General features: G+C 49.2%; 1 protein-coding gene across 1 annotated transcript in view; it reads right to left on the bottom strand.

The window, feature by feature from the left end:
* Positions 1 to 7,897: 7,897 nt before the first annotated feature.
* Ramp1 (receptor activity modifying protein 1) overlaps positions 7,898 to 20,026 on the bottom strand; it is a 48,026-nt gene continuing 35,897 nt past the window's right edge. Inside the window, exon 3 of the mRNA XM_036172749.1 lies at positions 7,898 to 8,480. Coding sequence (XP_036028642.1) covers positions 8,225 to 8,480 — 256 coding nt within the window. The 3' untranslated portion in view covers positions 7,898 to 8,224. The remainder of the gene's footprint in view (positions 8,481 to 20,026) is intronic.

Genomic DNA, 20,026 nt, shown 5'->3' with positions numbered 1-20,026 from the left:
TCAATGCTCAAGCTTCTTCTATCTCTGTTGGGATTGCAGATGGGCACCACTGCATCCAGGTTTATGTGGGTTTGGGAGATCATGTGTAAGGGCCAAAGGAAACCTGTAAGCCCCACTAGCCCAAGGACAGATACTTCCTGAAATGCTGGAGGCTATTGTTTATGGAGGATAACAAGCCACATGCTTTCATCCCCCTGCAAGTTTGACTCAGCTGCACTGGATGTGTTTGATCACATGTAGGTGGGAGGAAATACGTCAGGATGTATGCTTGCCCCTGATTGGATGTAGGAGGGAAGTGTGCAGGCAAGATATACATGTAGGATACATTCTTGCCCCTGATTGGACCTTTTTGAAAATACGATGGTCTTGTGGGTTTGGCCCTTTGAAGCCTCTGCAAAATGTGACCCATCACCATTTTCTGGGAAGCCAGGAATGGACCTAGGCAGAGTCCACCATACTGGCCAGTATTTAATTAAAGCTTGTTTGGTCTTTCTCTGGAATCTCAGGCTTAACAGTGCCCTTAAGCTGGCACGGCCAGTGCTTCACCCACCAAGCCATCTTCCCAGGCCAAGGTGTTTTAAGTAGAACTGTGCATGACAACAGGGGATAGGCTGTCACCCCAGTTAAACGTCCAGCAGCGGTGGCTGCTGACATATTAATTAGCAGTAGCAAATTAAATACACACTTTCTGAGCACCTACTGAACACCATTTCAAGCATTAGAAAATCTTTGATTGTTCTCTGTTGTACTTGTGAAAACAGAAAACAAGAAATTTATTTATTTATTTATTTTTAGTTTTTCGAGACAGGGTTTTTCTGTGTAGCTTTGCGCCTTTCCTGGAACTCACTCTGGAGACCAGGCTGGCCTTGAACTCATGGTGATCCGCCTGCCTCTGCCTCCGGAGCGCTGGGATTAAAGGCGTGCTCAGTGGTAAAGCCCTAGCAGCGCAAGGCCCTGGGTTCGATCCTCAGCTCAAAAAGAAAAAAGAAAACAAGAAATTTAAAACAAACAAAACAGATAAAAGGAAGGAAGAGTAAGCAAAGGAGGAGCCAGTGCCTTGCAGAACTGAGCGTACCTCCGTAGTGGTCCTGGCGGCTCCTCTGCCTCTAGTGTTCTAGTGGCCAGCTAAGGCAGAGTCCCTCAGGCTTCCCTGTGCTCCGAGTTTTCCTTCCTGGGCCCTGTCACCCAGCAGCCAGGTTGAGCACCACGGTCCCTGAAGAGCCTCTGCAGTCAGGTGCCCACCCACCACACATGGCCGTGGGAACAGCGCTCCAGACCCAGGCAACCGCTGAGCCCGATGAACCAGCCCATCTCTGATGCTCCGCATCTTGTCCAGCCACTCCCGGCCTTGCGCACGGCGAAGACTTGAGCACTCCAACAAGGCTCTCTTTGTAAAGCTAGGAGGAAAGCCCTTCCTGCTACCAGGAGCCCCTGTTCTGCTTGGAACAATTGAAGGAAATCACTTTTTAAAGTGATCAATTGGGCAGGTGGGAAGAAAGGAAGTAGGTGGGCAGCTTGGGTCGGTGGGTCAGGACGAATAGCTAACGGAGGAGCCTACTCACACCTCAAAGTGGGTGTTGGCTGCCAGGCTCTCTCAGCCAGGCTCTCTCAGCCACGGCAGTACCTGCTACAGAGTCCTGGCTCCCCTCACTGCTTCTCATCCCCGCCCCATACCCTAAACCTCTTCACTGAGGTTCACTTCCCTTCACCCAGCTTCTCTTTCCTACAGAACCCAGATATTTTGGTCGCATGCTCTCTCGGTTATTGGTTCTCTCTCGGCCTCCTGGTCCTTGGTTCCTCTCTCATCTCCTCTTCCTCTCCTGTGTGTCGTGTCTGTGCCCTCCCACCCCCCCTCTCCCAGCTGGGTTCAGTCTGGACTCCTCCAGATGCCTCTGGCTGAACTCTCCCTCATATCTACAATAAAGCCCTTCTCCTCCACTATTCCCTAGGAGGAGTCAAGTCCTCATTTTGATTCAGTGGGCAGTCTTGGGTAAGGTGGGAGCCTGGGGACAATGACAGTGAGGCATCTTAGGGTTAGCATGATGATGGGCTCATTCTGGTGTGTGTGTGGGGGTCCAGCCATTCAGTCTTCCTGGGCCTCAGGAAACAGAGGTAGAAAGCATCACCCATCGTTAGTATAAGTGAGGCTTCCAAACGGGTGTGAAGTCTGCAGAGGTGGCCCCAGGAGAGCCTGGACCGGAAAGCTTGGATGTGAAAGGACCTTGTTATCCTGCAGAGGACGTCCCACTTGGGCTTTTGGTACCCAGGTCAAAAATACTCAGCTAGCCAGGCAGTGATGGTGTAAGTGTTTAATCCCAGCACTGGAGAGATAGAGGCAGGAGGATCTCTGAATTTGAGTCCAGCCTGGTCTACAGAGGGAGTTCCAGAACAGCCAGGGCTACATAGAGAGACCTTGTTTCGGGGGAGGGGTGTGCAGAGATAAACAGAAAAAGACAACGCAGCTGTGACTCCTATAGAACCCCAGCTGGGTCAGCCAGACTCCCCACCTTCAGCCCCTGTCAGGCCCAATATCTGGGTTGTTTGTTTGTTTGTTTGTTTTGTCCCCCCCACACCCAGTTCTAACAGAAGGGGGCAGCACAGGTTCATGAGCAAACAGGGCCCCAGGCCTCGGCCATCAAGCTCAGAGACACCCAAGCACATGCTGCATGCAGCAGGTCTGTGCCTCAAACATCCTCTGAGTGAGGAGGACAGGGAGCAGAGGTAAGTGAGGTGGTGTCAGTTCTGGAAGATTCCACAGCAGTGTTTTCTTCCTGCCTGACCCATGGGCGCTCTTTTCTTACAATACTGTGCCTGAAGTCCTCCTCCACATTCCTGAACATTCTCCACCTCTCTCCCCCACCCCGATTTCCCAACAGCTGACCCAGTTAAGTCAAGGAAAAACAAAAATGTTCTTGTCTTTCTTTTTTCTTGTTTTTCCAAGATGGGGTTTCTCTGTGTAGCCCTGGCTGGCCTGGAACTCATAGAGATCCACCTGCCTCTGCCTTCTGAATGCTGGGATTAAAAGCATGCACCGCCACCATCTGACAAATTTTCTTTTTTCTTCCCTCTGCCCTCATCTTGTTATTTCTTATCTAGGTGGTGGGGAGAAACATTAACTGCTCAGGAACAAGAAACATTATCTGGTCGGAAACATGGCATCAGGAGAGAAGCCCTGCTTATTTCTCTGAAAATGAGACAAAATGAAAGCCAGGAATGCGGGCTCTGGAATTTTCCAGGGAGTCTCCCCTGAGACCCTCCCCATCACCCGCCTTCCTAATTGAGTTTCCTGACAAGAATTCGTGCTGATGGGCTTTGATGAGAAGCAGGTTTCTGTTCCCTCTTTCGACGTCTCTGGAGTACTTCTGGCCAGAATTGTTTTCCACTGGTTTTCATGGAGATTTGCAACACGGGCCCATAACTGATTTGGACCCATAACATAACTGGCCACAGTGAGCCATCTGCAGTAGGGTAGTCAGGGTTTTGTCATGGGCAAGTTGTCCCCTCCAACATACACCCAAATTCATAGGTCGAGGTCCTAAGCCACAGGACCTCAGATCCCTCTTTTAAGGGAGGGTCTCTAAAGAGGTAGTTATGGGCAGGAGAGGTCATTGGATGGCTCCATTCCAGTGACTGGAATCTGCAAGCCCCCAGGAGGAGCCAAGCCTGCTGACACCTCAATGTCTGGTTTCTAGCCTAGAGAACTACTTCCCCAGGAGCAGAAGCCTGTGGGGTCTGCAATGCAGCCTCCAGGGACTGTTGTAGTCTGCCTGATGCAGAAGGGAAGGAGGAAAGTCCTCCACGGTCTTTGTAGTTCCTATTGTTACCATCAATGAATGTCCTCACCCACTCACCTTCCAGCCTCTGGGTGACAGAAAATGGCGTGTTGAGAGATAGAAAGGTACATGGGGGGTGGGGTGCGGGGGGGCAATCACATAAATGCAGTAGTCAGATCACAGGACCCTGTACAAAGGCAAGTTCCCATGGCCAAAGTGAAAAGACCACTTGTGATATGCTGGGGCATGCAAATACTGAACTGTCTAAGGCCCTCAGTCATTCCTTGGTAGGTAGGACGGAGGGGCAGGGAGCCATTGGCTTGCCTCCCCACTGGTAGAGCTGGCATCTGATTTGATTGGCTTGCCTTGCCACTAGAGGAGCTGGCATCTGATTTGATCCAGGCAGTTTGCTATCCTCACTTGTACATGGCAATTTTGTATTTGTGTATGGGGGGGGGCACACAGATATGCACATGAAAGTCTCATTGGCCTGGGTTGGCTCGCCGGCCAGTGGCCCCAAGAGTCACCTGACTCTGCCTTCTCAGTACCAGGATTACCAGTGGGCACCACTGGACCTGTTTGTTTTTGTTTTTTATTATGGGTTCTGGGGATTGAACAGAGGTCCCCATGCTTGCATGGCCCTTGACCAACTGAGTCATCTCCTGTCCCCCTTTGTAAATGTGGAACTCCTTAAAAGAAGATACCAAAATAAAAGTCTGACCGCATCTCTCTGTGTCCTGGATGGGTTGAGCCTGTGCAGGGTGCAGACGCTATCCTGACAGTCTGTCTGTACTGAGCATGGGTGATGCTATCCTGACAGTCTGTCTGTACTGAGCATGGGTGATGCTGTCCTGACAGTCTGTACTGAGCATGGGTGATGCTGTCCTGACAGTCTGTACTGAGCATGGGTGATGCTGTCCTGACAGTCTGTACTGAGCATGGGTGATGCTATCCTGACAGTCTGTACTGAGCATGGGTGATGCTATCCTGACAGTCTGTACTGAGCATGGGTGATGCTATCCTGACAGTCTGTACTGAGCATGGGTGATGCTATCCTGACAGTCTGTACTGAGCATGGGTGATGCTGTCCTGACAGTCTGTACTGAGCGTGAACAGCAGTTACCACCTGCCCTTGCCCTCCAGCACCCCTGCCTATCTCCTGCTCCAACACCAGGGGTGACCAGAAAACAAGTTTCCCCAGCCTCTTGCCAGCTTGTCGGAGAAAGTCCTGCATGGTGTGTGGCTAGGCAGGAAGTGTGGCTGGGGTGGGTTCAAGAAGCTGCCTCTGTCAGGGACTTTCTTTCTTTCTTTCTTTCTTTCTTTCTTTCTTTCTTTCTCTCTCTCTCTCTCTCTCTCTCTCTCTCTCTCTCTCTCTCTCTCTCTCTTTCCATCTGTCTGTCTTTCTCTCTTTCTCTCCTTCCTTCCTTTCTTTTTTAATAGATTTATTTATTTATTATGTATACCATGTTCTGCCTGCATATCTGCAGGCCAAAAGAGGACACCAGATCTCATTACAGATGGTTGTGAGCCACCATGTAGTTGCTGGGAATTGAACTCAGGACCTCTGGAAGAGCAGTCAGTGCTTTTAACCTCTGAGCCATCTCTCCAGCCCCCCTCAGGGACTTTCTGTCTCTACCATTTGTGGATAGACAGAGTAAAGTCAGCAACCCCATAGCCTGTCTTGGCTTAGCCCCATAAGGAATTTGCTCTTCTGTACTGTGCTGTAGATCCTGTGTGCTCACCACAGAGGTGAACTGAAGACAAAAGCATCCCAGGCCTGGAGAGATGGCTCAAACACTCTTACTGCTCTGGCAGAGAACCCAGGTTCCATTTCCAGCACCCACAGGGTAGCTCACAATCATCTGTAACCTCCAAGGGTTCTGAAGGAAAAATGTACACTTTTTGAAATCTTTTTAAAAATGTGTTTCACAGCCTCCCTGTTCTCAGCTGCCAGTCTTGCCTCAGGCATCACGCTTCCTGCCTGGTCCTAAGGACGGGGCTCCTCTGACTGGCTACTTGGTCTTTCAGGAGATCAAACACCATCATTGGGAAAAGGCAGATGGTTCACATACTCCAAGTCATCTCCCCCATGGGTACCAGAGATGAGTTAGTTGCTCAAGGACACATAGCTAGAACAGCCAGTTCGGGTTGGACTATATCACCCTTCCCCAGGAAATGACGTCCAGCCACTGGGATGGTGGCAGCCAGATGTGGACGACCTGAGTGTGGTGTTCTGTCTTCTGGGAGGCCTATTACATGACTTTCCCCTAGCGTAATGTGGCCTGGGGACAGGGACTGTGTGTGTAAACAAACACAACATAGAGGTCACCTTGATTTCCTGTTTTAAAATCTGCTCTTTTCAATGAACTCCATGTTCTGTGAAACACACCCCCATGTATGTCATTTAAGGAAACCAAGTTGCCTTGTGTCATCTGGAGTTAATTTGATGGAGCGGTCCTCTGTCAGGCCACTGAGGGTGTCTCCTCTCTTCCGCTCCTGGGCCCCATGGGCCATTTTGCACATGTCTAATTGCGTACTTGGAATGAATTCCTAGCAGAGAAGTCACTGAGAACAAGTACTCAAGACTTCTGGTCCACACTTCTGACTTGTCTTCAGGAGGACACCACTAACGCTCTATTTTGATGAATGCATCAAGAGCCACTCCCAGTGGACCAGGCTTCCCTAGAAGGCTGACCGGCGAGGGGTCTTGGCTCACTGTTTCCCTGCCTGCCTCCTGCTTAGCAGAGCACAGCTTTGAAGATGACCTCAACCTCCAGCCTTCTTGGTTTACAGGAAACCCTGCGAGCTCATTAATATGAGCAGCTCTGGGAACAAAACACTGACTGGGGCAGCTCGGTTTCCCAAGCTGAGCTCCCCAGTTCTCTCACTGCTTTTGGATTCTGTGACTTATGAGAGTCTTGTTTTTTCCCCCTTCTTGTGGATTTCCTTGTCCAAGTCCTGGAAGGCACTCTGGTCTCCAGTTCAGGTTACAAATGAATCCAATCTCCTTTGTCCCTCCCCCTCTTCCTTCTTCCCCTTCCTGCTCAGTAGCCCAGGCTGGCCCCAAACTCATAAGTAATTCTCCAACCTCAGGCTCCAACAGTGCTTCAATTCCAAGCAAGCATTGCCACAGCTCAATCTTATTTTTTAATACTGTCACTGCTGCCTGTGGCCTCCCAGGGACCAAAGGGGCGGTGCTTGAGTAGCCGAGGAAGTCACATCCCTGGCACCTCTTGGCCTTCACTGTCCTGTATTGGGGTTTTCTTAGGGAAGGTACTATGATCAAAGGCCCTTGGTTCTGGCTCGTGGTAGGTGTTCTTGATAGTCTCGAGTGGATGATTATTTCCAAGGACTAAAAGCAAGGACTGTGCCAGGCGGTGGTGGTGCACACCTTTAGTCCCAGCACTCGGGAGGCAGAGGCAGGCAGATCTCTGTGAGTTCAAGGCCAGCCTGGTCTACAGAGCAGATCTAGGAAAGGTGCAAAGCTACACAGAGAAACCCTCTCTCGGAGAAAAAAAAAAAAGCAAGGACTGTGCCAGGTGGTGGTGGGGCACACCTTTAAATCCCAGCACTTGGGAGGCAGAGGCAGGCGGATCGCTAGAGTTTGAGGCCAGCCTGGTCTACAGATCGAGTTCCAGGACAGCTAGAGCTACACCGAGAAACCCTTTCTTGAAAAACCGAAAACAAACAAACAAACAAACAAACCAAGAAAGGGAAAAAGAAACCAGGGACTGTGCAATAGAGACCAAAGGCATCAGAATCACTTGATCACTTGGGACCCCTGAGCATACACAGGGGACCTTTGACTGAGTATCATCTGGGCAGAGGCCCCAAGATAAACCCCCATCAGCAAAATACAGACCTGCAGAGGTGGCTTGAATTTTCTTCTACTCTTTGCCTCCTTGTATAGATTATTTCTTTTTCTTTTTTCTTTTTGGTTTTTCTGAGACAGGGCTTCTCTGTGTAGTTTTGGTGCCTGTCCTGGATCTCGTTCTGCAGACCAGGCTGGCCTCGAACTCACAGAGATTCACCTGGCTCTGCCTCCTGAGTGCTGGGATTGAAGGTGTGCGTCACCACTGCCTGGTATTTATAGGTTATTTCTACCCAGAATTTAGAACACGTCCCAAGTTTAAGAATACTCTTTTAATCACAAACTATGCATCCACAAACACATCTATGCAGTCTTGCTTGGAGGTCAGAAAGTCCACAATAGTGAGGAGTATACCAGAGATCTGGCATTTAGAATTCTTGCAGAGGTAAGTAGAAGCATGCCCCGCTCCCTTGCTAGACGCCTCCAGCTAGAGCCATGTTCAGCTTAATGCAGAGCCACTTGAAGTCCTGTGCTAACTAGATTAGAGCTGGATGCAATGTGGGGCCTGCCTTGCTATCAGCCCCTGATGCTGTTGCTAGGCCAGGCCCAGGATACCCCAACTCCCCATTGCCCAGGATACCTATACAATGCCCTCTGTGCGCTTGCTCCTCCAGACCACCAGTACAGTCATGAGCAGCGTGACGGTGATGGGGAGCATGATGAAAGGGCAGAGGATGCTGTTGGGAGGGTCCCGCAGCGCTCTGCCAGAGATGGGGCATTTGCTGAAGTAGTGATGGTGGACAGTGATGAAGAATTTGTCCACTTCTGGATTGGGCCAGAAACAGCCAATCTTGTCTGCCACATGCTTGGTGCAGTAAGTGAGCTCCCCATAGCTCCTGTGGGTACAAAAAAAGAGGCTGTCAGGGGACCCAGCTGGGACTCAGCCTGGTCTAGCCAACAGCAAAATAGTCTTTCCCCTCCTTCCAGGAGCCCAGGCCCCAAGGCAAAGCTCCAAGTCCAGCAGGTGAGGACCCTAGGTAGTTCCTGGTCAGTCCTGGATGTCCTTTACTGGGCTAGTAGCCCAGGTATTAAAGGGTGAGGTGACAAGTGCCTGATATAGCCTTAGGCCAAGAGACTGAGGACAAAGCTGACAGACAGGTCTTGTACCCATTCATGCTCCTCTTAGCCTACCAAAGGTCACCAAAGGTCACCTACTGAGGGGCCATCAGTAGGGAAGAAGAGGCTGTGAGGCAAGGGGCTGGCTGAGGCAGTCCCCTAACTTCTTTCACCGTTATTTATTTATTTATTGTTTCTTTAGTGAGCATGTGAGAGAGAGACCATGTGGATGTGGATGTGAGAGAATGGCTTGTAGGAACTGGTTCTCTTCCCACAATGTGGGTTCTGGGGATTGAAGGAGGCCATGGGGATTTACTTCTGCCAGAGACACTGGAGCCCCAAAGCCCACACTAAGCAGGCTCCTTCTAGGCCCCTCTGGATGTCTCCAGACTCCCTGTCACCACGGTACAAGGAGGCACGGCTCCCTAGGGAGAGTCAGTGAAGGCTGGTTCTGAAGGGTTTGTGGTCATGGACTCTCCTTAAATGAAGCAGAACAAACCATTCCCAAGGGAACCCTGCCCTTGGCGTTCTCCCAAGTCACCTTCCAGGCCAGAACGTGAGAATCCAATATCCTCTTGAAGGGGAGGCAAAAGGCATGGGCTCCATCTGCCTCCCCAACTCACATTCCCTGAGTCCCCCAGACCTCTTCTGGATAGATGACATAAGAAGAGAGGTCTGTTATAGAGCTTGGGGGCAGTGGCTGTCCTAAGGAACTGATGGCCCTATGGATCTTTGTAAACATCCCCATGACAATGGCTGCAGCTGCCCACATCCCCTGGGTGCTCATGTGTGCCAGACACGGGCCAGCAGGTTCTGAGTGTGGCCTCATTTGCTCCGGGGTATTCTGGGACTTGAGACCTTACAGAAGAGGAATTGGGGCTGTATAGGAGGACAGGGACATGAGGCTACAGGCTGACCAAAGGCTCAGCACTTCTCTCCTCTTACCATCTGGCTCTAGGGACTAGATCTGGTTGAATGTTGGACCTTCCTTGTCTGGGTCCAAATCTCACTTGCTGGGAGGTTTGGAAGCCACAACGGGCCTCAGCCACAAGGCTAGCATGGGTTCTTAATGAGATCCTGCCCTGTGGGTGTTCCCAAGCTCTGCTTCTGTGCATCCATAGTGCAGGTGTGGGGACTGGCTGGTGTCCATCAGGACTGTCATGAAATCTCAGATGTGCATGTTTAGGAAAACTGTGCAGAGCAGGCAGGCCTGAGAATTACCTGTAACATGGGCTCATGCGGCTGAGCATGCATCATGAAGCCTAGAGGCAGGAATGAGTTTCATGTGAGTCTACATGGTGACCCCTAAATACAGTTGCCTGTCATGGGGCACACATGCCCGAGGAGACCAGCGGCTCCAACATCCATGAGACACTTTTCTGCAAACATCAGCAAGCTGAAATGGCATCACCAGACTGTGCATCAGGCCAGGGACTTGAGTCATTCCCAACATGACAATGAAAAGAAAATAAGGTGGGCAGAGCTGGGGAGGTGGTCAGTAGGTAAATTCCTGCTGCGAAAGCGTGAGGACATGAGTTTGGACCCCAGGGTAGACAGGTAGATCCTGGAGTGGGCCAGCCAGTATAGCTGGAACTGGAATCTCCAGGTTCAGTGAGAGATCGTGCCTCAAAAAAACCAAGTGGAGAACGAAAGAGGAACACAGTTGATATTAACCTCTGGCTTCCACGTGTGCACACACCGGCAAGTGTACCTGTACCCACCTGTGTACACATGCATAAACCAAACACACACTCTCTCTCTCTCTGTCACATACACACTCATCCACTCTCATATACTCACACACACTCTCTCACATACACACTCACACACTCTCTCTCTCACACACACACTCACACACACACTCTCTCTCTCACACACACACTCTCACACACACTCACACACACTCTCACACACACACTCACACACACACTCCTCTCACACACACACTCACACACACACTCCTCTCACACACACTCACACACACTCTCACACATGCACACACACTCACACACTCACTCTCTCACACACACACTCTCTCACACACACTCTCTCTCACACACACACTCACACATGCTCTCTCTCATACACACACACTCTCCCTCTCTCTCTCTCTCTCTCACACACACACTCTCTCTCACACACACTCTCTCTCACACACACACTCACACACACACACTCTCTCTCTCTCTCTCACACACACACACACGCACACACACGCACCCGCTCACATGAGAGAGAGAATATAAGGTGACCCACTGCTGTTTCCAGTTAGGGTGTGCAAGTGACACAGTTCTCACTGAACAACCACAAAACCTCACACTTGCTGGGATCCATCAGAGCCGGGCTGTAGAGCCTCCAAGTCACCCTGATCTACGAGCGAGCACAGAACTGCGGCAGCCAAGTGGAGGAAGAAAAGACAGAGAAAGTAGAGGCCTTGCTCCATGTAGCAAGCTGGCAGCACCCAAGCCGGAGCCTGTGTAGAATTGCTGGGGCCTGAAACTCGGGCAGCCCTGCCGACTCGCCTGTTTCCATGAGAAGGATTCTGGTGGATGCTGGTGATAAGGATGGGGAGGGCAGGGAACAGGCATAGCACAGCACACCACGCATCTCTGAGTCCTGCTGGAGCGGTATTGCTGCTGCCCTCCTGTTGTGGGCCTAGTGCCCTGCAGGATGCCAGGCAGAGGTTTTTCTACAATGAGGGTGATGAGGAGACTGTAGAGCCCTGCCCTCCACCCCACTCTTCTCCTGGCCCCAGATAGCAGGCAGAGCACAGCTGTTGCAGATGCTGTGGCTGAGGGCACATCTAAACTGATGATGGCTGATGATGACAGAGGCCTCTTCCATTCCCTAGTGACTCTGGAGGCAGTGATCTGTGCTGTGGACAGCTGGGGAGCTTCACAGGGTGACAGGCCCAGGTGTTGTGTAGCAATTTCCTCTAAAGCTAGAAGCTCATGGAGAGCCAGGAAGTTCAGGGCTGGAGAGACTCAGTAGTGATGGCTCAGTAGTGAAAAGCACTTGTTGCTCTTGTGGAGGACCCAGATTCACATCTCAGAATCCACATGGTGGCTTACAACCATCTGTAACTCTAGTTCCAGAGAATCTGATGCCCTCTTCTGACCTCCATGGGCATTGCATGCATGTTGTACACTAATATATATGAAGGCAGAACACCCATACACATAAAATAAATAAAATCTAAAAAAAAAAAAAAAATGCAAAAAAGTCGTGTGAAAGCAGGTGGATCTCTGTGAGTTCAAGGCTAGCTTGGTCTCCAAAGCAAGCTTGAAGCCGGCCAAGGCCAGCCACAAAGAAAGACCCTGTCTCAAAAGAAGTAGGAGAAGGAGAAGGAGAAGAAGAAGGTGATTCAGGAAGTCCCTGAAGCTGATCAGATGCACTAGGTCTCTCCTTCCCCAAGCTTATATAAGCTATAATGCCTGCTGAGAAGACTCGACCAGGCTCAGATCAGCAAAACTTCCTAGAAGACACTCTCTGAGTTGTCAAGCTGCCTCTGAGTCATGCAGTGAGCTCCAAGGTTCCAGCCTTCAAGAGTCATCACCTATGCTGGGGTGGCTTTGGTAATGCGGCTGCTTCTGAGTCACCATACTCTAGAAGTAGCTCTTCACCTTTATTACTCTATGTAATCCAACGAACTCCCCACCACCACCACCAAGATGGACTTTGGAGCTAGCCTTACTTCATTCTGTCACAGACTTCCTATGTGGGCTAAGTAGATGTTTGTATCGTATCTTCTCAGGAATAGTGTCAGGGGACATAGGGGACATCTGGAAGCTGAGGGCCACACTGGGGACTGTCCTTCAGTGCCTGAATCCTTCCCTGAACACAGCAATGTCAGCCCATCTGCAGGGAGATCTAAAGCCTATGAGGCACCAAAGGTGACCACAGCAACAATAAATCCTTGACCTACCTTGACTCCAGACAGAATGGCTGGAATTGCACCTAGCTGACTGCCAGAGGGGCTTGCCTCTTTCCACATACGAATCTTTTTACCTCAGCTTCTACCACACAGGGATGCTCAGCAGTCAACTGAAAAGTGTGAAGCATTTTGCTTGAAAATAGCAAGAAGAAGAAGAAGAAGAAGAAGAAGAAGAAGAAGAAGAAGAAGAAGAAGAAGAAGAAGAAGAAGAAGAAGAAGAAGAAGAAGAAGGAGAAGAAGAAGAAGGAGAACAACAACAACAACAACAACAACAACAACGATGACCTAGACTGTGATGACCAGACAGTGCTGCAGTGTAGTATTATTTGGAGCTGCTACTAATCAGGGATCTTCTCAGGTTAGGGATTAGGTTGGTCTCATGAGAGGGTGGCTGCAAGAGCCTGAGCCTAGCCCATCAGGCTTTCCAGCTTTCTGTCTGGCATGGCAGCACTTGCTTCTGAACATACCCCTACCTTGCCATTTGGCACAGGTCCCTCGCCAGAACCTCCAAAACTATGGGCTAACTAGTCTACCTTAGTGTTTCATCATGGTAAGGCAAGACAAGTGTTTTACAATGGCTAGGACAATAACGGGTCTAGCAAGAAAGGAAGGGGGTATGCATAAACAGATGCGGGACTTCAGCAGAGCTGGAAACCCAGAGAGTCAGAAGGTTCTAGGTGTGGTGTGTAGGCTTGTCATCTCGGCACTTGAGAAACAGAGGAAGGAGAGCTGTGAGTCCCAGGCCAGCCTAGTGAGATCATGATCAAAATGAGACTGGAGGAGAAACAGGAAGAGGAAGAGGAGGAGGAGGAAGCCATGGGAAGGAAGTTTGCTGGGATTTGAAAGCAACAAAGATCATACTTCTGAGCACTTGCTGCCCTTTCAGAGGACTGGGTTTTGATTCCCAGCACCCACATGGTAGTTCACAATCATCACTTACTTGGCACCAAAGCATACATATGGTGTATACACATATATGCAGGCAAAACAGTCATGCGTAAAACACAAGGAATAAATCTAATTTTTTTTTTTTTGAAACAGGGTTTCTCTGTGTAGTTTTGGTGCCTGTCCTGGATCTCGATCTGTACACCAGGCTGGCCTTGAACTCACAGAGATCTGCCTGTCTCTGCCTCCTGAGTGCTGGGATTAAAGGCATGCGCCACCACCGCCCAGTGAATACATCTAATTTTTAAAAGACCAGTCTTTGGCTGGGCTGCTAAGCAGCAGATTGCATGGCTAGAGGAGGAGTCAGAGAGATGGAGGGCAGGAGGGGAGAAATTATACCAACTGGAACACAATGAGGAAAAAGATGGGAAGGCATTGCAGAGGGATCCAATAGGCATATCATACCACCACATGTGATATCAACTCCAACTTGCCGGTTAGTCCCAGAGGTGAGAGAGGAATGCAGCAGAACATATATTTGATAAGATAATGGCCAGAGAAGTATTACAAATGAATGAAAGACATTAAATAAAAAACTCAAAGTCAGAGAGCCCCAAGCAGGATTTAAAACAAAGCAACAACCTGTAGGTGGAGTTTTTCGTTGAGACCAGGATCAGCTCTGTTCTGCCAGCTGCTTCCCGAATAAGGACTCAGAGACTTAATATTAATTATACATGCTTGGTCATTAGCTTAGGCTTGTCTCCAGCCAGCTCTTCCAACGTAAATTAACCCACTTCTATTAATCTGTGTGCTGCCCCGAGGCTCGTTTACCTCCTCTATGAGCTTCCCATATTGCTTCTTCTGAGTCTGGCGAGACTCCCAAGATTCTGCCCTTCTTCCCAGGCTTCTCTCTGCCCCGAAAATTCTGCCTCGCTATCGACCAATCAGCTTTTTATTAACAATGAGAGCAACACATTTTCACAATGTACAAAAGGATTATTCCACAGCAACAAACAACAAATACACAGAGACTATCAAACACGCATCAAAGCCTGAATGTCCGAGAAAGAGTCTCAGGCATCAAAACACACAGAGGAATAGCAATGCCTATAGGAATTAATGCTGTCTTCCCTCCAGGGATAGGCAAGCCAGAGACCCCCTGGGTCAAGGAAACTTGATCTTTCTAAGCAATCAAAGGCCTCATGGTTCAGTTAGAGAACACAAGTGGGAAAAGCTGTAGGAAGTTGGGGCAGCCTGGATCTCATCAGGAAAGACTCCAAACACAGCAAGTACCAAATGTGTCCTGTTTAAAGTCAAAGCCCACATTTGGAGCTGACGTTGGTCAACTAGGCACTAGTGGTATAGACTGTCCTTGTCCACCCAAACCCAGAGATAGTTCTGGTGACAAATCCCCCGGAACAAAGTCTTCTGTAGCCTGGGGATGTGGCTTGGCAGGAGGTGCCTTCTCTTTCTCAGCTGACCAGAATAGTTAGGAGTCCCTGATTCTGGAAGCCAGGTCACCACAGACTACACACTAAGGCTGCAGAAGGCTGAGTGTGTGGACCTGCTATTCTGGGACCTGGACTCTCTCCCTGATACATTAGCCTGCTAGATGGAAGCCACCTCTCTCTAAAAATATCTGCGCTGTGAGGATGGCTGCCCGATACATCCCATTTGTTTATGCAGAAGTGACAGCTGAGGCTTTCAGTAACTATTGTGCGTGTTCTTCTATCAGTGAGATGAGATAAAAGAATTCCCTTCGGAGGGCGGACATGCCTCTGTTCAAAGAACACAGAGATAGCTAGAGGACTCAAAATAGTTACGAAGCGTGCTCTGGCTCGAACTCCCTAATTTTCAGTTCTCATGTAACTGCATAATTATCCTTTTTTGGCTAGGGCTTGCTATTCTGGGCCCCTAAGCAAACTTTGCTTGGAATGTTCCTGACATTCGCGATAGTGGGAGTTTTCCAAACTTCTGGGTCTCAAGCCATGGCTTTGGGCCCCATGGTTCACGGCTTCTGACTTGCTGCTCACTGATGCACACAGAAAGTCTGCTTCCCTGGGGACACCTTAAGGTTGCAGTTGTTCCCCCTCTGGCCCCAACTGCCCTTAACACCTAGCATCTGAGTCCTGCCACCCACCACCCGGGTTTCTGTGCCAGCTTTACCTCTTAGCAACCCTAAGGACTTCATCTCACATGTTCGTGCATTGGTAGCCTCACCTTAAAATGATGAACAGCTCCCTCCCCAGGTGACTGGACAGGTCTAACTATGTGTGGTAAAGGGCCTGACAGAATGGGTACCTCATAGCCACAAGTTTTCTCCTTGCCTCTTCCCTGGCAACCACTGTGCATGCTTCGTGTCCTATCAACTCTTGACATAGCTGACAGATGCAGAGTGTCAGGAACTCCAAGGAGAAACCCTTGGGATTTGGTTCACTGTCTTGGCACTAGCCTCTGCTGCCCTCCCCCAGGACAGTCACAGCCTGGAGATTCTAGCAGCTTCCATACTGTTGGTTCAGAGTGCTATGCTTCCCCGCCCCCAGCTGACCCACTTGGGGCTAGCCTCAAGAGCCTGGCAAGATGCCAGCTGTCGGGATTGATAGGGAGAGTGTGGGAGCCTGCAAACACACACACAGGGAGGCCCATGGCTGGCTGACTACGTATTTCTTCTACAAGTCGAAATGATTTATAAATAAGTGTATCAGAAGGACTCAGCCTCACTTATACAGAAACAAAGGAAGCCTGGTGTGGAGGGACACCTGTAATCCCAACACTCAAGAGGCCAAGGAAGGAGGATCACAAGTTCAAAGCCACCCTACACTACATAGGAATAGCCTATCTTAAAAAATGTCACAAGGCAGGGGTTCCATCCCCAGTATTGCAGAAACTGATCCTTGCAGTGCATGCCTATAATCCAGAACTTGGGAAGTGCAGGCAGAGGATCAGGAGTTCAAGGCCACCCTTGGCTACATAGGGAGTTTGAGACCAGCTTGGGCTACATGAGAATCTATCTCAAAACAGAATGGAATGTATGAGATATAGACAAAGGCAGTAAGAGGAGGTGTACAACTGAGGCCAAGATCAAGAAAAGCAGAAACTGGCACACTGTGAAGGCACTGAGGGGCCTCTATTATGAAGACAGCTTTCAGAAAGAATTCTAGGGTACCATCCGATGCCGAACAAAGAAAGTGGATTGATCCACATGGCAGCCTAAAGCCTTCAGTTCTGGTCGAGTGTGTGTCCCTGCAGGAGAGCAAAGCTTCTAGTGCTCCTCCCCACAAAGGGACAGTAGGCTGTGCGGTTGGATATGTTGTTTTCATGGTTTCACTGAAGTTTATTTTAGGAAGAAAACTGCATCTGAGGCCACTGCATTGCTATTCAGTGCCTCATTTCTGGGACAGCAGGAGGTGGGTGGTGGCATACCACATGGGACAGCCTCCTTCCTGCTTCCCTGAATCAGGAGGTCTCAGTGACCTCCTGGGCATTGTGGAGACTGGGGCTGCCTGGGATGGGGCAGGGTGGGGCACTGTAGGTAGGGGGTGGGCTGTGGAGGCCCCCTTTCCACAGAACTCCTTCCTTCTTCTCTGTCCTCTACTGAGACAACCTCAAACAGGAGTGTTCCCTGCTAATGCCCTTACCTCCCAAGCTAAGACATGTGGGTCCTGAGCTGCCACAACAGACCACTATGACCCTCACAACCAGGCTCTCATCCACTTTAGACATCTCAGCTCCCCTTTTCCATTCCCACTGCTGTGACCTAACCTTACTTAGCCTGTTCAGAACGGTCACCTTAAAAGCAGAGAACAAAAGCAGAGGGCTAGGCAGGTAGGAAAGCAGCCATGGGGCTGCTGTGGGGCAGCACACTGCAGTGCAGAGTAGACCAGGCAGAGGGATTTGCAGAGCCTGCAAATCCGTCTGTGTGTATGTGTGTGTGTGCGTGTGTGTGCATGTGCGTGTGTGCGTGTGTGTGTGTGTGTGTGTGTGTGTGTGTGTGTGTGTGTGTTTTGGGGGTCTGACAGACATATGTACATCTTCCCATCTTCATAGAGGAGGGGTCTCAGTATGCCTCCACAATTTAGCTCAGAAGTATGTGAAATGAACACAAAATAAGTGACCTTGTGATTCTACAACAATCAACAGTCTTGTCAAAAATCCCCAGATCCTTATTAGGCAGCAGAGAAAAAGCCAACGAATTCCTGAAGTAAAAGTCACAGGATAATATTCCTTGGCTCCAATGTTAAAAACTAAAATGTTGCCAGGCTTGGTGGCGCATGCTTTTAATCCCAGTGTTCAGGAGGCAGGGGCAGGTGGATCTCTGTGAGTTCAAGACCAGCCTAGTCTACAAAGCAAGTTCCAGGACAGGACAGCTAGGGCTGTTACATAGAAAAACCTTGTCTCAAAAAAATCACAAAAACACAAACAAACAAATAAACAAAGAAAAAAAACCCTAAAATGCTGCCAAGAAAACGTAATTTTTTTTAGATGTATTTATTGATTATGCTTAGTATTCTGTCTGCATGTATGCCTGCAGGCCAGAAGAGGGCACCAGATCTCATTACAGATGGCTGTGAGCCACCATGTGGGTGCTGGGAATTGAACTCAGGACCTCTGGAAGAACAACTAATGCTCTTAACTGCTGAGCCGTCTCTCCAGCCCCGAAAAGATAATTTTTAAAGAATACTGTCTCTAGAAATGAAAGGAGCCAAGTAGTTTGAGGGTCACCCAAGTTCGAGGGTCACCCGAGAGTTAAAACATTCAATTACAGGCAGCTATGGAAACACAACAGTATCTCATGCATGTAAAAGTTAATGCAATCAGCTCCAAAATGAATTCTCAGAAGAATGTATACTTGCCAAGTATTATTGTGATATGAATACAAAAACTAAACAAAAAGCCAGGAGTGGTGGTGACATATCACCCCCTAACCTAGCACCCTGAAGGCAGAGGCAGAAGGATCACTGGGAACTGAAGGCCAGCCTTGGCTTCCTAGTGAGTTCAAGGCAGTATAGGCTATATATATGTAGCCCATATGTGTGTGTGTGTGTGTGTGTGTGTGTGTGTGTGTGTGTGCATGCGCGTGCGTTTAAAACCATTAATGATCATTTAAAACTAACTTGCTGATGCATTAAAAAACAGTAACATGGCTGCATCTCTCTGTCTCTCTTCCTTTCTCTGTTTCTCCCCTCTCTCTGCTCTCTCTCCCTCCCTCTCTCAATAAAGCTCTAAAAAGGTTAAAAAAAACAAAAAACAAAAAAAAAACCCAGTAACATGGATAAGAAAATTCAAAAGTTGATTTTTTAAAAATAGCTAGAATAGCTGGGCATGGTGGCTCATGCCTTTAGTCCCAGCACTGGGGAGCCAGGGGCAGGTGAATCCCTGAGTTCAAGACCAGCCTGGTTTACACAATGAGTTCCCAGACAGCTAGGGCTACACAGAAAAACCCAGTCTAGAAAAAACCAAACCAAACCAAACCAAACCAAAACAAAACACTCCAACAAAACAGGCATGACTCTGAAGAGTCTAATCTAGGGGAAAAAAGAGCAGAAGGCATCAACTATAAAAGCAGCAAGTTTATTAGAGAAAGCACCAGGTTAACATGTAAACAACATACAGTGTGCTAGGCATGGTGGAGCATATCTTGAATCCCAGCACTCCAGATGCAGGGCAAGAGGATAGCTGTAAATTTGAAGCCAGACTGGTCTACGTTTTGAAACCCTGTCTCAAAAAATAAGCAAAGAAAAAGAAAAAGACAAGAGAGACAGGAAGAATGGAGAGGTGCAGGCCTCTGCAAAGTGCCAATGGGCTTCATCCAGCTGTGCAGACCACGTTAAAGGACAGCTTTGCATCTACCACCATAAAGTCACACTTCAACATGTCACTGGATAATACCATCGGATGCCGGGAAACTTTCGATAAACCTCGTTTCTTAGCCTGGTGGTGGTAGTGGCGGTGGTGTGGCGGTGGCACATGCCTCAGGAGGCAGAGCCAGGAGGATCTCTGTGAGTTCAAAGCCAGTCTGGTCCACAAAGCAAGATCCAGGACAGGCATCAAAACTACACAGAGAAACCCTGCCTCAAAAACAAAACAAAACAACAACCAAAACTCATTTCTTCTACTGTTTTGGGACAGGGTCTTGTTATGTTGTCCAGGCTGGTATCAAACTCATGATCCTCTTGCATGGGCATGCTCACCTAGCCAATACTTATATCTGAGACCTCCTCTCTCCGTGAAGAGGCCCTTGCCCTCAGCCAGTACCTGCTTGCTCGTGGTGTCTGGAACTACTCCATCAGTCAGGAAGAAGATGATCCTTCTGAAGCACTTAGCTGCCTTCTGGATGGTGGTTTCTGTCTGTGGCAGCAGAATGCCTACCCAAGATTCCAAAAATAGGCAGCAGAGACTTTCTGCAGTGGACAGAGTTTGCTTCCATGATTGCAGAAAGTCCTGATGTCCTTAGTTCAGCATGGTCAGGAAAGGAGTGAACAGCTAGAGCTACCCGAAGCCAGTCCT

This window comes from Onychomys torridus, chromosome 23, assembly GCF_903995425.1.
Source record: "Onychomys torridus chromosome 23, mOncTor1.1, whole genome shotgun sequence".
In the NCBI taxonomy this organism is placed as follows: Eukaryota; Metazoa; Chordata; class Mammalia; order Rodentia; family Cricetidae; genus Onychomys; species Onychomys torridus.
Note: the sequence above shows the minus strand (reverse complement) of the source record. Positions and strands in the feature narration are given on the sequence as shown.